At 43.8% G+C, this 15034-nt stretch overlaps 1 protein-coding gene across 1 annotated transcript in view; it reads left to right on the plus strand.

The window, feature by feature from the left end:
* Positions 1-15034, plus strand: part of RASGEF1C (RasGEF domain family member 1C) — a 46162-nt gene that overhangs the window by 18705 nt on the left and 12423 nt on the right. Inside the window, exons 5-9 of the mRNA XM_077824715.1 lie at positions 787-861; positions 8771-8866; positions 11187-11289; positions 11396-11475; positions 12944-13039. Of these exons, the coding sequence (XP_077680841.1) occupies positions 787-861; positions 8771-8866; positions 11187-11289; positions 11396-11475; positions 12944-13039 (450 nt within the window). The remainder of the gene's footprint in view (positions 1-786; positions 862-8770; positions 8867-11186; positions 11290-11395; positions 11476-12943; positions 13040-15034) is intronic.

The raw sequence follows: 15034 nt of genomic DNA on the forward strand, positions 1-15034 counted from the left end.
ACACTTAGTCATGATGGGGGGAAAAGAACACAACTGTCCCTCCTAGGCAGTGAGAGTTGAGATGTATGAGGATGTGCCAGAGTTTTATAGCTATTGGACATCCCTACTCCTTTAGCTGTCAGTTCAATACATTATTTACTTCTAATTTTGACACTGGAATGATGCTCTCCTGGTATTTAGGTGCATGCATCTTCATTGCCATATTTCCGCCATTTGCATACAGGCAGTACGCTTGGGCACCAGGCTACCTTTGGCCCCCTTCAGCAAGCGCAGCAGTAGTAAGGGCCAAAGCAATATGTACTTAGCTTTTACTTATCACTGGAGATCACATTGTTTATCCCCCTTTTGTGGGCAGGGAAATGGAGATACTGAGAGGGGCAGTGACTCACCCAAAGTTACACAGCAGGTCAGCAGCAAAGCCAGGAACAGAACCCAGGTCTAATGGCTCCCAGCCCAGTGACTTCGCCACTAGGTCATGAGCCCTCCGTTTTATGAACAATACAGACAGGTCTTCAGTGTGGTTTATCACCACCACAAGCTATTTATATTCTGTTGGCTGGAGGTAGTGAGATGATTTTATTCTCCCCTGTTTATCACTCCTCTGTTTCTGTTGCAGTAACATTGATTATTTTTATGAAAATTAAAGTGGGGAACTTGCTGGCTGCATAGCACTTCATTAAAGTCCCATTTCAACCTGATGCCAAAACTTGGCTAGTAAAGCTGAAGTCTTGCAAAGCCAAAAATAAGAGATTCTGGAGATTACTCTTGCTCTCTCTCTCTCAAAAGGAAAGGCTCAGTCACATTGGGCCTGAAGAATTTGTGCAGGCGTTTGTACACAAAGACTCTTTGGACAGTACCAAGGTAGGCTGTGTCACCATGGAAAGTGTCTCTTGCAATTATTTGTTTTGTTCTAGATGAACTGGTTTGAGTGAGAGTGTAAAACTAACTGTGACTGGGAAATGTGTGGATTAGGGCCACGCTACAGGCAGTGCACATGCTTAGGGCTTGTCTTCACTACTGCGCTACATCCTCGACAAGCATGGTGTAGACACCCCTTTAAGTCGATGTAAATTACATCACTCGCGGGGTGGCTTTTTCACACCCCCTGTGATGTAACTTACATCCACTTAAGCAGTAATGTAGACAAGCCCTTAGTCTAATGATGCAGTGTGGATGGAGCTCATGGTCAAGATTCTTATTGGTGGATCATTGCCTTTGAAATTCCCTCCTGCTGGAAATATGTCCCAGCCTCAGACTGGCCACCGTTAGAGACCACTAGATATGTAGCCCTGTGGTGTTCAGGCCACTAGCTGTCTCTTCTCGTATCTGTAACATACATGTAACACTCACAGAATGTGTCCAGATACCATATTAATGAATTGGTCTGTTATGAGTGAGCGTAATCATCATTATCATCACCATCTTCTTCTCTTTACATAACAGCTTGGAGCCCAAGGGATTGTAGGGAATGGCATGCAGGATTGGGATCTTAGGGCCAGATCCAAAGCCCACTGAAGTCAATGGGAGTCTTTCCACTGACTCCTGTGGGGTTTGGATCCGAGCGAGCACATTGACAGAGCTACTGATGCTTCATCAATAAGGAAAGTGACTTCACTGCGACAGAGTGATAGTTTTGAAACGTTTCTGTACTACTACCACCAAAAAAAAAGAACAGGTCAAGATAAGGCCAAATCCTGCTGTCAGCATTCCATGGGGGCTCCTTTTGAGTTCACTTGGCCTCCCCGCCACACACTCACACACACACACTGGCAGAATTTCACCCTTAACTGATGGAAATAGCAGCAGATAATCTGTTTTTAATATTGGCCAGATAATGGGCATTGAAATAGCTTGTAATGTAGCTCCAGTGGAGTGATAACATCTCCATCCTGGCCAAGTAATAGGTGTAGTAGTGGGCCCAGTCCTGCTGTCATTGAAGTAAAGAGGAATTTTACCCTTGGTTTCAGAGGGAGTGGAATTGGGTGAAATTATTGCTTTGGTACTATAAGAACTAATAGTATTCTTCATATTCATAAAGGAGCTTTGGTGTCAGAGAGGTGTCAGAACGCCACGAACAGTAAAAGTAATCGATGTAAATGATTCTGCAAAAATATGTGATCACAAAAGTGCCTGATTGTACTTAGAAGTGTCTTAAGGAGACTTTCTTAATGGAAAAATTACTGGCAGGGCTTTCGATTACTGGGGAAATGACATCTGTTATCAGCATAAGCAAAAACTGAGTTAGTTAAACCAGATTCAAAATCATTTGGGAGTTCTCTTCTGTCCTTAGTAACTCTCATAACTCTCCTGTCTCCAAGGAAGTTTTGCCAATGCATGGAAGATAGACTAAAAATTATCACATTTTACGCAGGATATTTAGCAACTTCTGTCGACAAATCTCTGCCAGGATTTAATGACAGCAAAATGCTAAAGCCCCATTTTAACCTACAACTGAGTCAGGGGACCTGCATATTGCATGGCTTTTGCCAAAGCAATTACAACACAGTGAAAAGTTGGAGCATCGATGGGATCTGACTCTATTCCATAAACAAATTAAAACACTAAACTGCCCCTTTCTTGGGTACAGTTGTAGTCCCATGCTGGCCCAGAAGAAAATTTAAAAGGATAAACCTGTGTGGTGTGTACCCATGAGTCTGTCTATCTGCCTGTCTGTCTTCTCACTCTCTGGGTGTTATATTACAGAGATTGCGCTTAACAGCTGGGGTTATAGGGCGGGTTGCTTGCAAAAGCAGAGGTCTGCACGCAGTGACCCAGGAGGTCCCTTCCAGTGCTATGTCCTGTGTTCCTATTCACAGGGGCGGATTAGGGTTTTGTGGGGCCCTGGGCCAGAGCAAGCTGGGGCCCCTCCCCCCCCCTTTCACCTGCAGTCCCCCTGGCACTCCTGCTGGGGAAATGAGACCAGGTTGCTTGCCCTGCCCTCCTACCTATGCATCTCCAAACCTGAAGAAGAGAATGTCAACACCGAAAAAAATGACAAAGTCGGTTTCACGACTTCCATTGACTTCAGTGAGAGCTGAGGGTGCTCAGCACCTTGCAGGATCAGGCTCCTAGCACTGGGCTTGGCTAAAGCCCCAGATCTTTTATTTTAAAGACAGCAGCTTGTTTTATGTGTTTTCTGTTCCAGTGGCAATGGCCTTTGCCTTACCCAGCTGAGCTGTGGCAGCCCCTTGTCACCCCTTTATGGAGTGGCGGGACCAATATATACTTAGAAGAATGGGGAAAGAGTTGTTCCCACTTAGATCAGAACTGAATTTGCCTGATATCTCTCCAAGTATTGCTCTCAGAGCTAAAGCAAAGCTTTTCAATCTTGGAGCCAGTGGCTAATGTTGACTAACATCCTGTGGTCATTCTGTGTGCAGTACTCCCATTGAATCAATGGGAGCTTTGAGAGTAGATCAGTTGCTGTATTTGGCCCTAACTAATGTTTTTTCTATAGCTAAAGTGTAGGAGGTGGGATTTTTCAAAGGTGGCTAAAGGAGTTATGTGCAAGTTCCATTGAAAGGTGATGCAATTTAGGCACCTAAGGCCTGCTCTACACTTAGAAGTTAGGTCGACATAGCTATGTCAGTCAGGGGCACGAAAACCCCCGGACCAACATAGCTGTGCTGACCTAACCCCTACTAAAGATGCAGCTATGTCAGCAGAAGAATGCTTCTGTCGATGTAGCTACCGTTGCGTGGGGAGGTAGTGTTCCTGCACCTACAGAAAACCCTACCATGAGTGGAATGTCATCTGTATTATGGGGTTCTGTTGGCATAACTATGGTGAGGAACTATGTTGGTAGCGTCTCCGTGGTTCTCAACCAGGGGAATGTGTACCCCTGGGGGTACTCAGAGGTCTTCCAGCGGGTACATCAACTCATCTAGATATTTGCCTATTTTTACAACAGGACACATAAAAAGCACTAGCAAATTCAGTACAAATTAAAATTTCATACAGACAATAACTTGATTATACTGCTTTATATCATAGAATCATAGAATATCAGGGTTGGAAGGGACCTAATATGTTATACACTGAAATGAAAGTACAATATTTATATTCCAAGTGGTTTATTTTATAATTATATGATAAAAATGAGAAAGGAAACAATTTTTCAGTAATAGTGTGCTGTACTTTTGTATTTTTATGTTTGATTTTGTAAGCAAGTAGTTTTTAAGTGAGATGAAATTTGGGGTATGCAGGACAAATCAGACTCCTGAAAGGGGTACAGTAGTCTGGAAAGATTGAGAGCCTCTGCCCTAGCTCCGAGAGGCATCATTGAAAATTCCAGTCCACGTTCAGCACCCCCCACACCAACGCACTGTGATTGGCATTTCTGTTGTATTCAATATAGTGGGATAGCCAAACAATAAAAAAGGTCTCTGATGTAAAGAAACTAATTGTGATGAGGTTTCAACTACTTGATAAGAACTTGACCTAGAGGGACATGACTGAAAATGGACAGGTGCAAATAATAATTTAGGTTACTAAGTAAAATTAAAAAGAGAAAGGGATGAAATGAGGACACTGAATTTTAGTGGAGTGAGTTTTGGAAGAATTGGGGGGAAACATGGCGATGAGTGAAATTGAATTGGATGAAGCAACAGAGGGAAAGAAGACTGAGGGGAAAGAGGAAATGTTCAGCGATAAATTAATGTGTGCCCAAAGGCTTTGCGTGTCATCTACCATTAAATATAGCTGGAGTTTAAAGCAAAAAGCCAATGTGGAGAAACAATGAAATGCAAAGAGTAATTAAGGATAAGAAGCAAATGCAAAGAAACATCAGGTACAGAGGACAGGATAGAGTACAGAATGAAGCCCAGAGAGTATGAAAAAAGTACAGATAATGGCCTGGTGGAGAATCCAAATGAATTGTATCAATAGGCCAAGATAATTTTCAAGAGTTTTTCAAGATAAATACAAAGGGAATAAATAGTTATTGGTTATACATATTCTTTAAACGTTGATCCGCTCATTGAGGTATTGTTGTACAACAGCCGCAGTCTTTGCTGCAGTGCTTAATAACAGCGTGAGAAAAGAATGAAGACAATCTTATGTTGCACTGAAGTATTGACTGAGCTGAAGGAAATGTCTTCACCCGCTAGATAAGGGTCTGGTGAATAAGGTGACAACTGCCTGAAAATTTTCACATGTAATGTGAAACTACCAAATTCTGAGCTCAGTCCTCAGTTGTACTGAGGAGAGAGGTGGGGTGGAAAAGATGGCTCTAAGCCACTTTGCTTCTCTCTTGATCCTGGGTTGAGCTGAGGCCCTAGGTGAAATTTAGAATAGCCTAAAGGCTGCTGTATGTTACACCAGCTGTGTAGGATCTGGCAGTGTCCCGTGCACTGTGTCCTGCCCCTTCCTGTCTCCTACAAGGAGTGAGAGCAAAGCAGATTATAGAGCCCTGATTGGAGACCTTCCCTTAAGGGAGCTTTGGTTGGAGCCCTAAAACCTTTCTCTGCCTCTGTTTCCTTATCTGCTAATTGGGATAATATTTAATGTACCTATCTCACAGGGACTTTGTGAGGCTTAGTTAATGAATGTTTATTAAGTGCTTTGATATCTGCAGCTAGAAGAGGTTCTATAAGTGCTAAATATTATTATTTATACAGCTTAGATAAAGAAAAGCTTCTACTAAAATCTTTGTGGCTGGTAAATTTCTAATCAATCATACCCACTGGTTCTTATGCACTGGAACCCAGCTGTCTTGTGCTGCAAACTCTGAAGGGGGATGCCTTCACCAATACCAAAAACTGGTTTTGTTTACTTCTTTTTTGAATGAATGAAATTTTTTTATTAATGGTAAAGTTTTGCAAAAGTGGGCTTTAAACAAAAACTTCAAGTTGATTCCTAAGACACTCCCAAAAGTGAGCGTGCTTACTGGGTTTCTTAACGAAAGGCCCAATTTTCCAGAAGGACCCAAAGAGATTTATTAATACATGGGCTAAGAATTGCCACTAGGAATAACAAAAGCAATGACTGTAAACAATTTTGTAAAAGCATGTGTCTCTTACTGCTGCTTAATCTTGGGGCACCTTTAGTAGATTCTTTGTTTGTTTCATTTCTTTTATTCATTGGTATTTATATTCTTCTTTTAAAACAAACAGAAATGTCAGCACTGCAAAGAATTTCCCTTAAGTACAGTAAAGTGATTTCTATTTCTAAACTCTTCTACATCCAAAATCATATATCAGGATTCTATTTTTGAATCACCTTGGGCATTATATTAGGCCCTCTTCCTGTGAAGACTCATTGCTCAGCTTAGACGTTTGCTTAACTTTACATGCTGTGAGTAGTCCCAGTGCCTTCAACGGATTCCTCTGCATGCATCAAGATTTGCTTCCCATAGATAAGCTCTGTCTGTTGACTTTCTTACTCATCTTTGTGTTAGGGGACTGTTGCCCCCTTACTAACATTCAGTGGGGGTGTTTTGGTTTGCAAGCTCCCAGTACTAAAAGGGGAAGGGTCTATGGGAAACCAGGACCCTGAGACTGACAGCCCCCAGGAACAATGGGCAGAGGCCAATGATCTAGGTCAGCCTGAATGATATGGCGAGCAGGCTAATCAGGAAGTCAGGAGGGCAGGGAGGTCCCGTCCTCCGTGTGAGCTGGATTTGCCTGGGTCAGACAGAGTGGGGCCGAGCTAAGGAGAAAGCAGAGGCCGAAGCTAAGCTGGGGAGCAGAGCTGGGCCAGATCCAGAGGGACCAGAAAAGCAGCCCAGAGAGAGCAGACCCTGTCCTGGGAGCAGAGCTGCAGCCCCAAAGCCAGAGGCACAGCCCCGAGAGAGCAGACTTGCCCTGGGAGCAGAGCTGCAGCAACCAGAGGGGCCAGAAAAGCAGCCCAGGAAGCAGGTCAGTGCTGGGAGCAGAGTCACAGAAGCAGCCTGCAGAGCAGACCTGTCCTGGGAGCAGAGCTGCAGCAACCAAAGCCAGAGGGGCCAGAGAAGCAGCCCAGGGAGCTGGAGGCAGAGCAGCAGCAGCCGTGCAGAGACCGAGTGGTGGAGCTGGGGCTGGAGCAGTCCGGAGCTGGGTGCGGAGAGCAGCTGGGGAGAACGAGGGGTACCCTGGGCAGCAGGCCCAGCACAGGGAGACGCCTCAGCCAAGAGGCTCTGCAGGCCAGGCTTGGATCGTAACCCTGACAGGGTGGGGGTGACACTGGGAAGAAGGGTCCTACCGCTTAGAGCCTGAGAGCGTGAGGCCACCACCAGAGCAAGTGTCCAACCCACAGCATCCCTGCAGCACGGCCAGGGCCTGAGAAGAAGGCCTGGGACTTACAAGGAACAGACCGTGAACTGCCCTGATGTTCCAGAGACACTGTTTGTGATGTTCCCTGCCACAGAGCGGGCTGATGTGTTTCCTTTAACCTTTCCCATTTTCCCTTATTCTTTTAAAATTAATTGTTGATTAAATAACTTGCATTTGCTTTAACTTGTATGTAATGGTCAGTGGGTCAGAGAAGTGCCCAGTGCAGAGAGAGTACCCCGGAGTGGGGACACCCTAGCCCCTGTCCTAGGTGACCACAGCAGGGTTGGAGGTCGAGCCCCCCAGGAATCCTGGGCCCAGCCTTGTTGGGGTTACGAGGACTCTGCCAGACAGGAGAGTGGAAGGGGAGTCCTCAAGGGCAGGGAGGCCACTGGGTAAAGGAAGTGGGCGCGAGGACTCGGATCTTTTTGCTAGCCCACTTCACTGGGGTAGTGCAGAAGCCAGGAAAATTCCCCACAGTAGCGGGACTATTCCTCCGCTTACGTTTGCTTTAGACTGCGTTGGGATGGGAAATGACCCTCTTTAAAAATAAAAAATCAATAGCCACCAATACCCTCTAGTGGCTGCTAAGAGATGTACAGCTATATCAGAGATCTGTAGAAAGCTGTGAGTCCGAGAAAGGAAATTCCCAGCATTTGTTATGGCTGGGTTTTGTAAGACTTGAATTTTCAAAATCTCAGGGACAGATCCTCAGCTGGTGTAAACTGTCTTCGCTCCACTGAAGACAACAAATCCATTGAAGTCAGTGGAGCTAGGATAGCTTACGCTAGCTAAGGATCTGTCCCCATGCCTAAAGAGACTGTACTCTGAAAAAGAGGGAATTATGCTTCTTGTAATACCTTTTGCTGATTGTTTCCCTTGATCCAATTGGCCTGTTTCAAGGCAACCTACAAAACAGAACCAGGTCAGCTGAGAAGACATTCCAAACAGACAAGAGAATAAGAGAAAGAAACAATTTTTTTTCTAAAAAGAGGTGAGCCATAACTGTCTTTTATTTTGCTCGCCCTTCTTTCTCTTAACCAATTAGAGAGTTTTCTTGTCCAGGAAAAGGCTGTGGATGATTGCATTTGCTGAGCTGCGGGAAGTCATGGAGTCAAAGGAACAAACTGAATGTGTTCTGGAATGTTGGGCTTGTCTTATTTATATTGATGTTGCTCTTTAAATACTGCAGTACAATGGCTGTTAATATTCCAGTGAACAAGGATCAACATAAATTGCATTGGGGAGCATTTGTTGCAAGCAAAATGGGACTGTTCTTCATAGATTTATTTGATTGGTATAAAGCAACAATCTCAGCTAAACTGCACATATCTGCCAATACCCACCCACCCACTGACTTTCTGAACTCCATCCTTAATGCATAAGCCAATGTGTGCGAGAGAGAGATTTGTTTCAAAACAGTGGCAACAATCATTCCCTTTATGTAGCATATATCTTAACAAACAAGAAATCTAAGTAAAATACAGTTATGTCATTCAGTGCTTTTCTTTTTTCCCCCCCAGTCTTGTTTCAATGAGCAAAAAAAGACTAGTAACCTTGAGGCCTATGTGAAATGGTTCAATAGACTCTGCTATCTTGTGGCAACAGAAATTTGCATGGTAAGTGAAAATGTGTGGCAGTGTTTTATCACATGCCTGATGTGCCAGTTTGAGATGGTACATTAATAAGCAATCCCAGGGATATATTTTTCATGACCCAGTTAAGTTGTTCACATACGTTTTAATAACATGCTCACAGAAGCACCCGGGTAAATTACAAACATATAGCAAAATAGAGCTGGGGTAGGGGACAGGGAGGTGGGAAAGGAGGGAGTCTGTTGATGCAGTGAGTAAAAAAAATCCATTGTGTTGAAGCTGTGAGTGTGTAGCGAGTGTGGAGTTGTGGAATAATGAACTCTGCAAGAGAAATAACCTGAATGATGCCATGAATGTCTTTTTACTCCCTTGAAAAGATTCCAGAGAAGAATGAAAAGCAACAAATTTTTTATCTTCTGTCTTCCGAATGCTTTTAATCTGTATGTGTCTGAATCCCAAATGAGCCTGCTCCAATCTTCCATTCATTGAGAAGAGACAAGAACTGCCGAAACCATCTTTCTCCATTCCCCGCTCCTCTTCTTGTCTTCTCCCCCTCGAAATCCCATTCCTCCTTCTCCCTGTCACTTGACCTCTCTTGCCTCCACTCTGACCCCTTCAACTTAACCCCTCTGTCTCTTCTGGCTTATTCCCTGCACAATCCAAGCATGTCCTGGTGTCCCCCGGCCTCAAAAAATGCCCCCTTGACCCCCTCCTGTCACTCAAACTACTGCCCCATCTCCCTTCACCCTTTCATCTCTACACTCATTGAACATGCTGTCTACATCTGTTGCCTTGAGTCCTCTCCTCCGGCTATATCATGGATCTCTGCTGATCTGACTCTGCCCTCTCCAATCTCCTGAGTCTGATCTTACCCCGGTCTACAGTGTCTTCCTCGTGGCCAGATCTCATATGTCTTTTACTCCATCTGCATCTTCTTTTGACTTTTTTCCTGCCTTTGAATCTGTAAATCAGACTCTTTCCTGCAATCTTGGCCTGCCTTGGCTTTTGTGATCCTGTCTTTGTTCCTCTCCTCCCCCTCTGGCTGTTCCTGCTGCATCTCTGTTGGTGGATGGCTCACCACGCTCATTCTCCATGAAAATCTCATTGGAATCTCTCTTAGGACCTTCCTCTTCCTGTCTCTGTGCAATCTCATCCCAGTGCAAAACTGAAGAGGAGCTGAATGACAGTGACCATCAGCGTCACAGTTATCATTGTGTCATTGTTTGGGCCTTTTCACATGGTTCTTTGATGCACTGCCTATGACAGCACATGTAATCTATATTTAACGCTTGTTTAAAGTATTTTTATTTTCAGTATTATTTAATTTGGATTCTGTAAATGACACAAATGCTTTACCTGTTTTAAAAATGTGGAGGACGTGTCATGGAGGGAAGGGGAAGGGAACGCAGAACCTTTCACCCCAGGGTTGACAGGTTGAGTTGTTGGTGACTCAACATTGTTACCATCTGCTGACAGTTTGGTGACCTAGTTGAAAAGAATATGGTGATCTCAATCTAGTTACCACTAGACATGGGTCTCTAAACCCACAACCACCATCCAAATTAACTCGAATTGGCACGCTTGTGAAAAGTCTCAATAGAAGGGTCAAGCTGAATGACCTGTGGACTCTTGTCTCATCCTTGGATGTTGTTCTTCCAAGTCAGGGCTGAGGCAAGTGCTCAGATACTGTGGTGAAGAGTGTGATATGAAACCTAGACAGATGAGAGGAAAAACAGAAGGAAAGAAATTAGCAGGCAGAATTTGGGGTAGCTTGCACTGTTCTCGTCAGTGCTATTTCATCTGTGGATCACTCCCCACTTCTGTTACTTTTCCATCAGCAGTAAATTTACCTTCAGGATAGGAGAAAGGGTTTTTTAATACATTATGAGACAAAGCTTCCATAGAATGTAGGTGCGGTTGTTGTATAGGGGTGAAATCCTGGCCTCACTAAAGTCAATGGCGAAACTCCCATAGATTTCAGTGGAGCCAGGTGTGTAATAATTTTTTTACCTGGTAGCTTTAGAGCTATTTGGACAACTTGTCCCTGCAGTCAGTAGTCTCTAGAGGCTGGCTTTCTGCTTCAGTGCCAGGTTAATGGCTGAGTGAGCCGTGAAAGGGTTTTGGCCTCATCTGCAATGAAAGCCTTTATTCAGGAGACTGCCATTCACAAATGTCATTAGTCAATCAAACTGCTGATACAAAATTAGTCAATAGCTGGGCTTTTTAAAAAAACTCAGCTGATAGAGCTGTAAAGATAGGATTTTCCTGGGTAGGGCACCAAAGCCTGGCATTGCCTATGATTTTGCATGTGCTTGTCACGACTATTTATTTATTTAATCTGCAGCCTGCGAAAAAGAAACAGCGAGCACAAGTCATAGAGTTCTTCATTGATGTTGCCCGAGAGTGCTTTAACATAGGGAATTTTAATTCACTGATGGCAATCATATGTAAGTATGGTAGATGCTTCAAAATAGAATTTTTCTGTTTGGCATAATTTCTGTAAAAAGCACACCTGACTCCTAACTGTTTCCCCCTCTTCTTCTTTCCTCCTAGCTGGGATGAACATGAGCCCCGTCTCCAGGTTAAAGAAGACCTGGTCAAAAGTGAAAACAGCCAAATTTTTTATTCTAGAGGTAAAAAAAAAAAAGCTTTGTTATTTGTATTAATCAAATGTATTCAGGTGCACAATACTTAGTAGAGTAGTGGTTCTCAACCAGTGGTCCGAGGCCCCCTGGGGGGCCGTGAGCAGGTTTCAGGGGGTCCACCAATCGGGACCAGTGGGGTAGACTTTCATGGGGCTGAAGCCTGAGCCCTGTGGCCCGTCACCTGGGGCTGAAGCAGAAGCCTGAGCAGCTTAGCTTCACAGTGCCCTCTGTGGCATGTGGCCCTGGTTGCTACCTCTTAATGCTGGCCCTGGCTTTTATATGCAGAAAACCAGTTATTGTGGCACAGGTGGGCCGTGGAGTTTTTATAGCATGTTTCGGGGGGCCTCTGAAAGAAGGTTGAGAATCCCTAGAATAGAGGATCTTCATAGACTAGGGTTCAAAGCCTCTCTGGAGAGGCACACATGATCAAGAAGGTATAAAACAATAATGCAGAGAGCAGCTGGAGCATCTGAATTCTGCTTCCACTCACCAGGGCAGAGTAGGATGGCTTGGATGGAATGTGCCAAAAGTGGATGTAATTGGCATGAAATCCTCTCTAAAGGATCATTCATGAGCCTGATCCTGCTCTCAGTGAAGTCAGTGGCAAAACTCCCACTGCATGCATAGTGCTCTGTGTACGGCACCCGAGCAAACCATTCCACCTCGGAGGTGGCGAAAGCAAGGCACACAGGGACACGGAGCTTTTGTGAGGGACTATTACGGTGTCATATGGAGACGTGCCAGCGGATTACTGCAGGGATTCACCCTGATGCCTGCCAGATTCAGCCTGATATAAAAAATGCGTAATATTGCACCACCTATTCAGGCATTCATCGTTTTTTTTCCATTGGGGAGCAAGAATTTGGCCTGATGTATTGTACTAATTAAGTATGGCCTGTATTAATATGTACAATGATGCTGTGATATTACCCCATATATGCCACCTTGTTCAAATAGAATTGTGCTGATTTTATTATAAAAATCAAAGATAAAAACAACCACAATCTATACATGTAGATTTCTAGCTGTTTCCATGGCCAGCACTTACAGGGAATTAGGTGGAATTATGTATCTCCTGAGGATATAGGTGTGGCCTCTGCCCAGGACTTTGGAACAACCAAAGGAGAGACTGTCCTCAGAGAATCCATCTTGGGTTTTACTCTGAGCCCCTACCGAACGGACTGACTGGATTCGGGGGGTTCATTCAGTGCTAGCTGAGCTCTCCGACACTGCCACATTATGATGATCTATATTAATCTAAAATCACGTCTGGATGTCTCGGTAAATAAGCATTAAGCTACATAAACGTGACAAGAAAATGATGACGAGTTGTCCATCCCTAGACCGTACATATTCAGATCTCCATTACTGCAACTTGGTTTTAAATTCTGATGAGAAAAAAGAATCCAAGTCCTTTCTGATCAAATACACGGCAATTGTCTTATTTTGCACTTAGCATCAGATGGACCCTACTGGTAATTTTTATAACTACAGAACTGCGTTGCGAGGGGCTGCCCACCGATCCCTCACTGCACACAGCAACAGGGAGAAGGTAGGTCTGTCCCTGTCTTGTTTATTTCTGAATGGATGGGGGACGATTAATGCTGGTGGTTAATCACTGGAATTCTCAGTGTGCCCTTAGGGTGAATCCCACCATCACCACCAGCCCAAATCTTACGCACAAGTCTTAAATCCCACTTCAAACCTCAAAATAGTACTTAAGTCAGTGGTTTTCAAATTTTTGTACTGATGACCCCTTTCACATAGCAAACCTCTGAGTGTGACCCCCCCCCCCATAAATTAAAAACACTTTTTAATATATTTAATACCATTATAAATGCTGGATGCAAAGCGGGGTTTGGAGTGGAGGCTGACAGCTCGCGACCCCCCCATATAATAACCTCACAACCCCCTGACCGCCAGTTTGAGAACCCCTGACTTAAGTGAATCTGCAGTGGTCCATATGGCTTTTGCTGCCCCTCCTGCCCAATCATTACATACATTTCCACATCCCTTGAAAATTCACTTAGGGCTTGTCTGCAGAGGAAAACTGACCAGCTTTGAAGCAGTGTTATCTATTCCAGAATAAAGGGTCCACATGGGGGAGTTATGTCTGTGCAGCTACAGTGCAATAGTTATTATATTATTAATATTATATATTAATATAGTTATTCTGCTCTAGCTATACCAGTCAGTTTCCCTGTGTAGACAAGCCCGTCTTGTGTAGTGGCTGACTTGAGACGGTGAGCGAAAGGTGCTTCTTCTCAAAGATGAATGTTAGCGAACAGTAGGTGACCCTGACTTGCTCAAAGCACTGTAGGCAAGTTTGGCACTTACAGCAAACCTGGGGCCTAATTCTACCTTCAGATACCCAGATGCAACTCTGAGTTAACTCAGTGGCTCCCACTGCACTAAGTAAGAGCTGCCCCCCTTCAGATCTCCTGTGCTGAAAGGAAAGGATGGAAGGTTTCCCTAATTTTAAATCAAACTGAATCAAAGAGAATCCCGCCGAGTTTTTAATGCTCAGTGTGCATTTGCCAGAGGAAGATACATTTGAATAACACATTCCTTGTTTGTGAGTGAATGAAACTTGAAGATAATTAATTATGAGTGTGTTGTGATTTCAGAATTATTTTCTTCTATCATCTCTTTTCAGATATGTTTATATCTGTTATGAGTGTTATGAGCTCCGTTGTATTTCTTCTGATTTTCTTTGTTTTTTCCCCATTCACTCTAATTTTTATTTTGTTAAAAGTTTTTTTTAAATGTTATGATAGCACATTGTTATAAATAGAGAAACACTCTGCGTGCAGCGAAGCAGATGCTGCAATCACAAGCATAATGTGAAATTGAATATTCATTGCTAGAGGAACTGGGCTAGATTCTGATGTCACATCTGTGCAACTCTGATGTAACTGCACTGATGCCAATGGAGTTGCACAAGATTTACCCTAAAATGAGGTCAGAATCTGGTCCATAGGCTGCCATTGTTGTAAGGGAAATATGCAGAGTTGTTCCGAAAAGCAATACCCGGCTGCGGGATGAGCTGATGAATTGGATATTAATGAAGAGTAGAGAAATTCCTTGAACAAGCTCACACATGCTTCATCTAGAACCTGACATTTTGAGATCCTTATGCAATCTATTCCTCTGGTGACAGTCATATATATTCAAGCCTGCTGCTTTATTACTTTACCTTAATTCCTGTGGAAGTTCTCTGGCACATTCCTATCTATGCCTAGTTAAGACCAAGGGCCAGTAGGTTAGTAGATTGATAGGAATCTATTTTATTTGAGGAAAAAACCCACCTTCTGTGTCCTTTGTGTACATAACATATTAGCTTTAGAAAGTGTTCAGGCCTAAAGCTCAGTGGCTTATCATTGCTGGATACATTAAAATCCCAGATACGGCACAGCACATAATTCAGACCCCAGATCTTCCTAATTTCATTGCTTGTTATACGTGAGCTACCTGGTCAAGGTATTTTGTTGAATTTTATCCAATGACAACAGAATGTGATCGCAGCCCATGGAAAGTGTTATAGGGT

This window comes from Eretmochelys imbricata, chromosome 8, assembly GCF_965152235.1.
Source record: "Eretmochelys imbricata isolate rEreImb1 chromosome 8, rEreImb1.hap1, whole genome shotgun sequence".
In the NCBI taxonomy this organism is placed as follows: domain Eukaryota; kingdom Metazoa; phylum Chordata; order Testudines; family Cheloniidae; genus Eretmochelys; species Eretmochelys imbricata.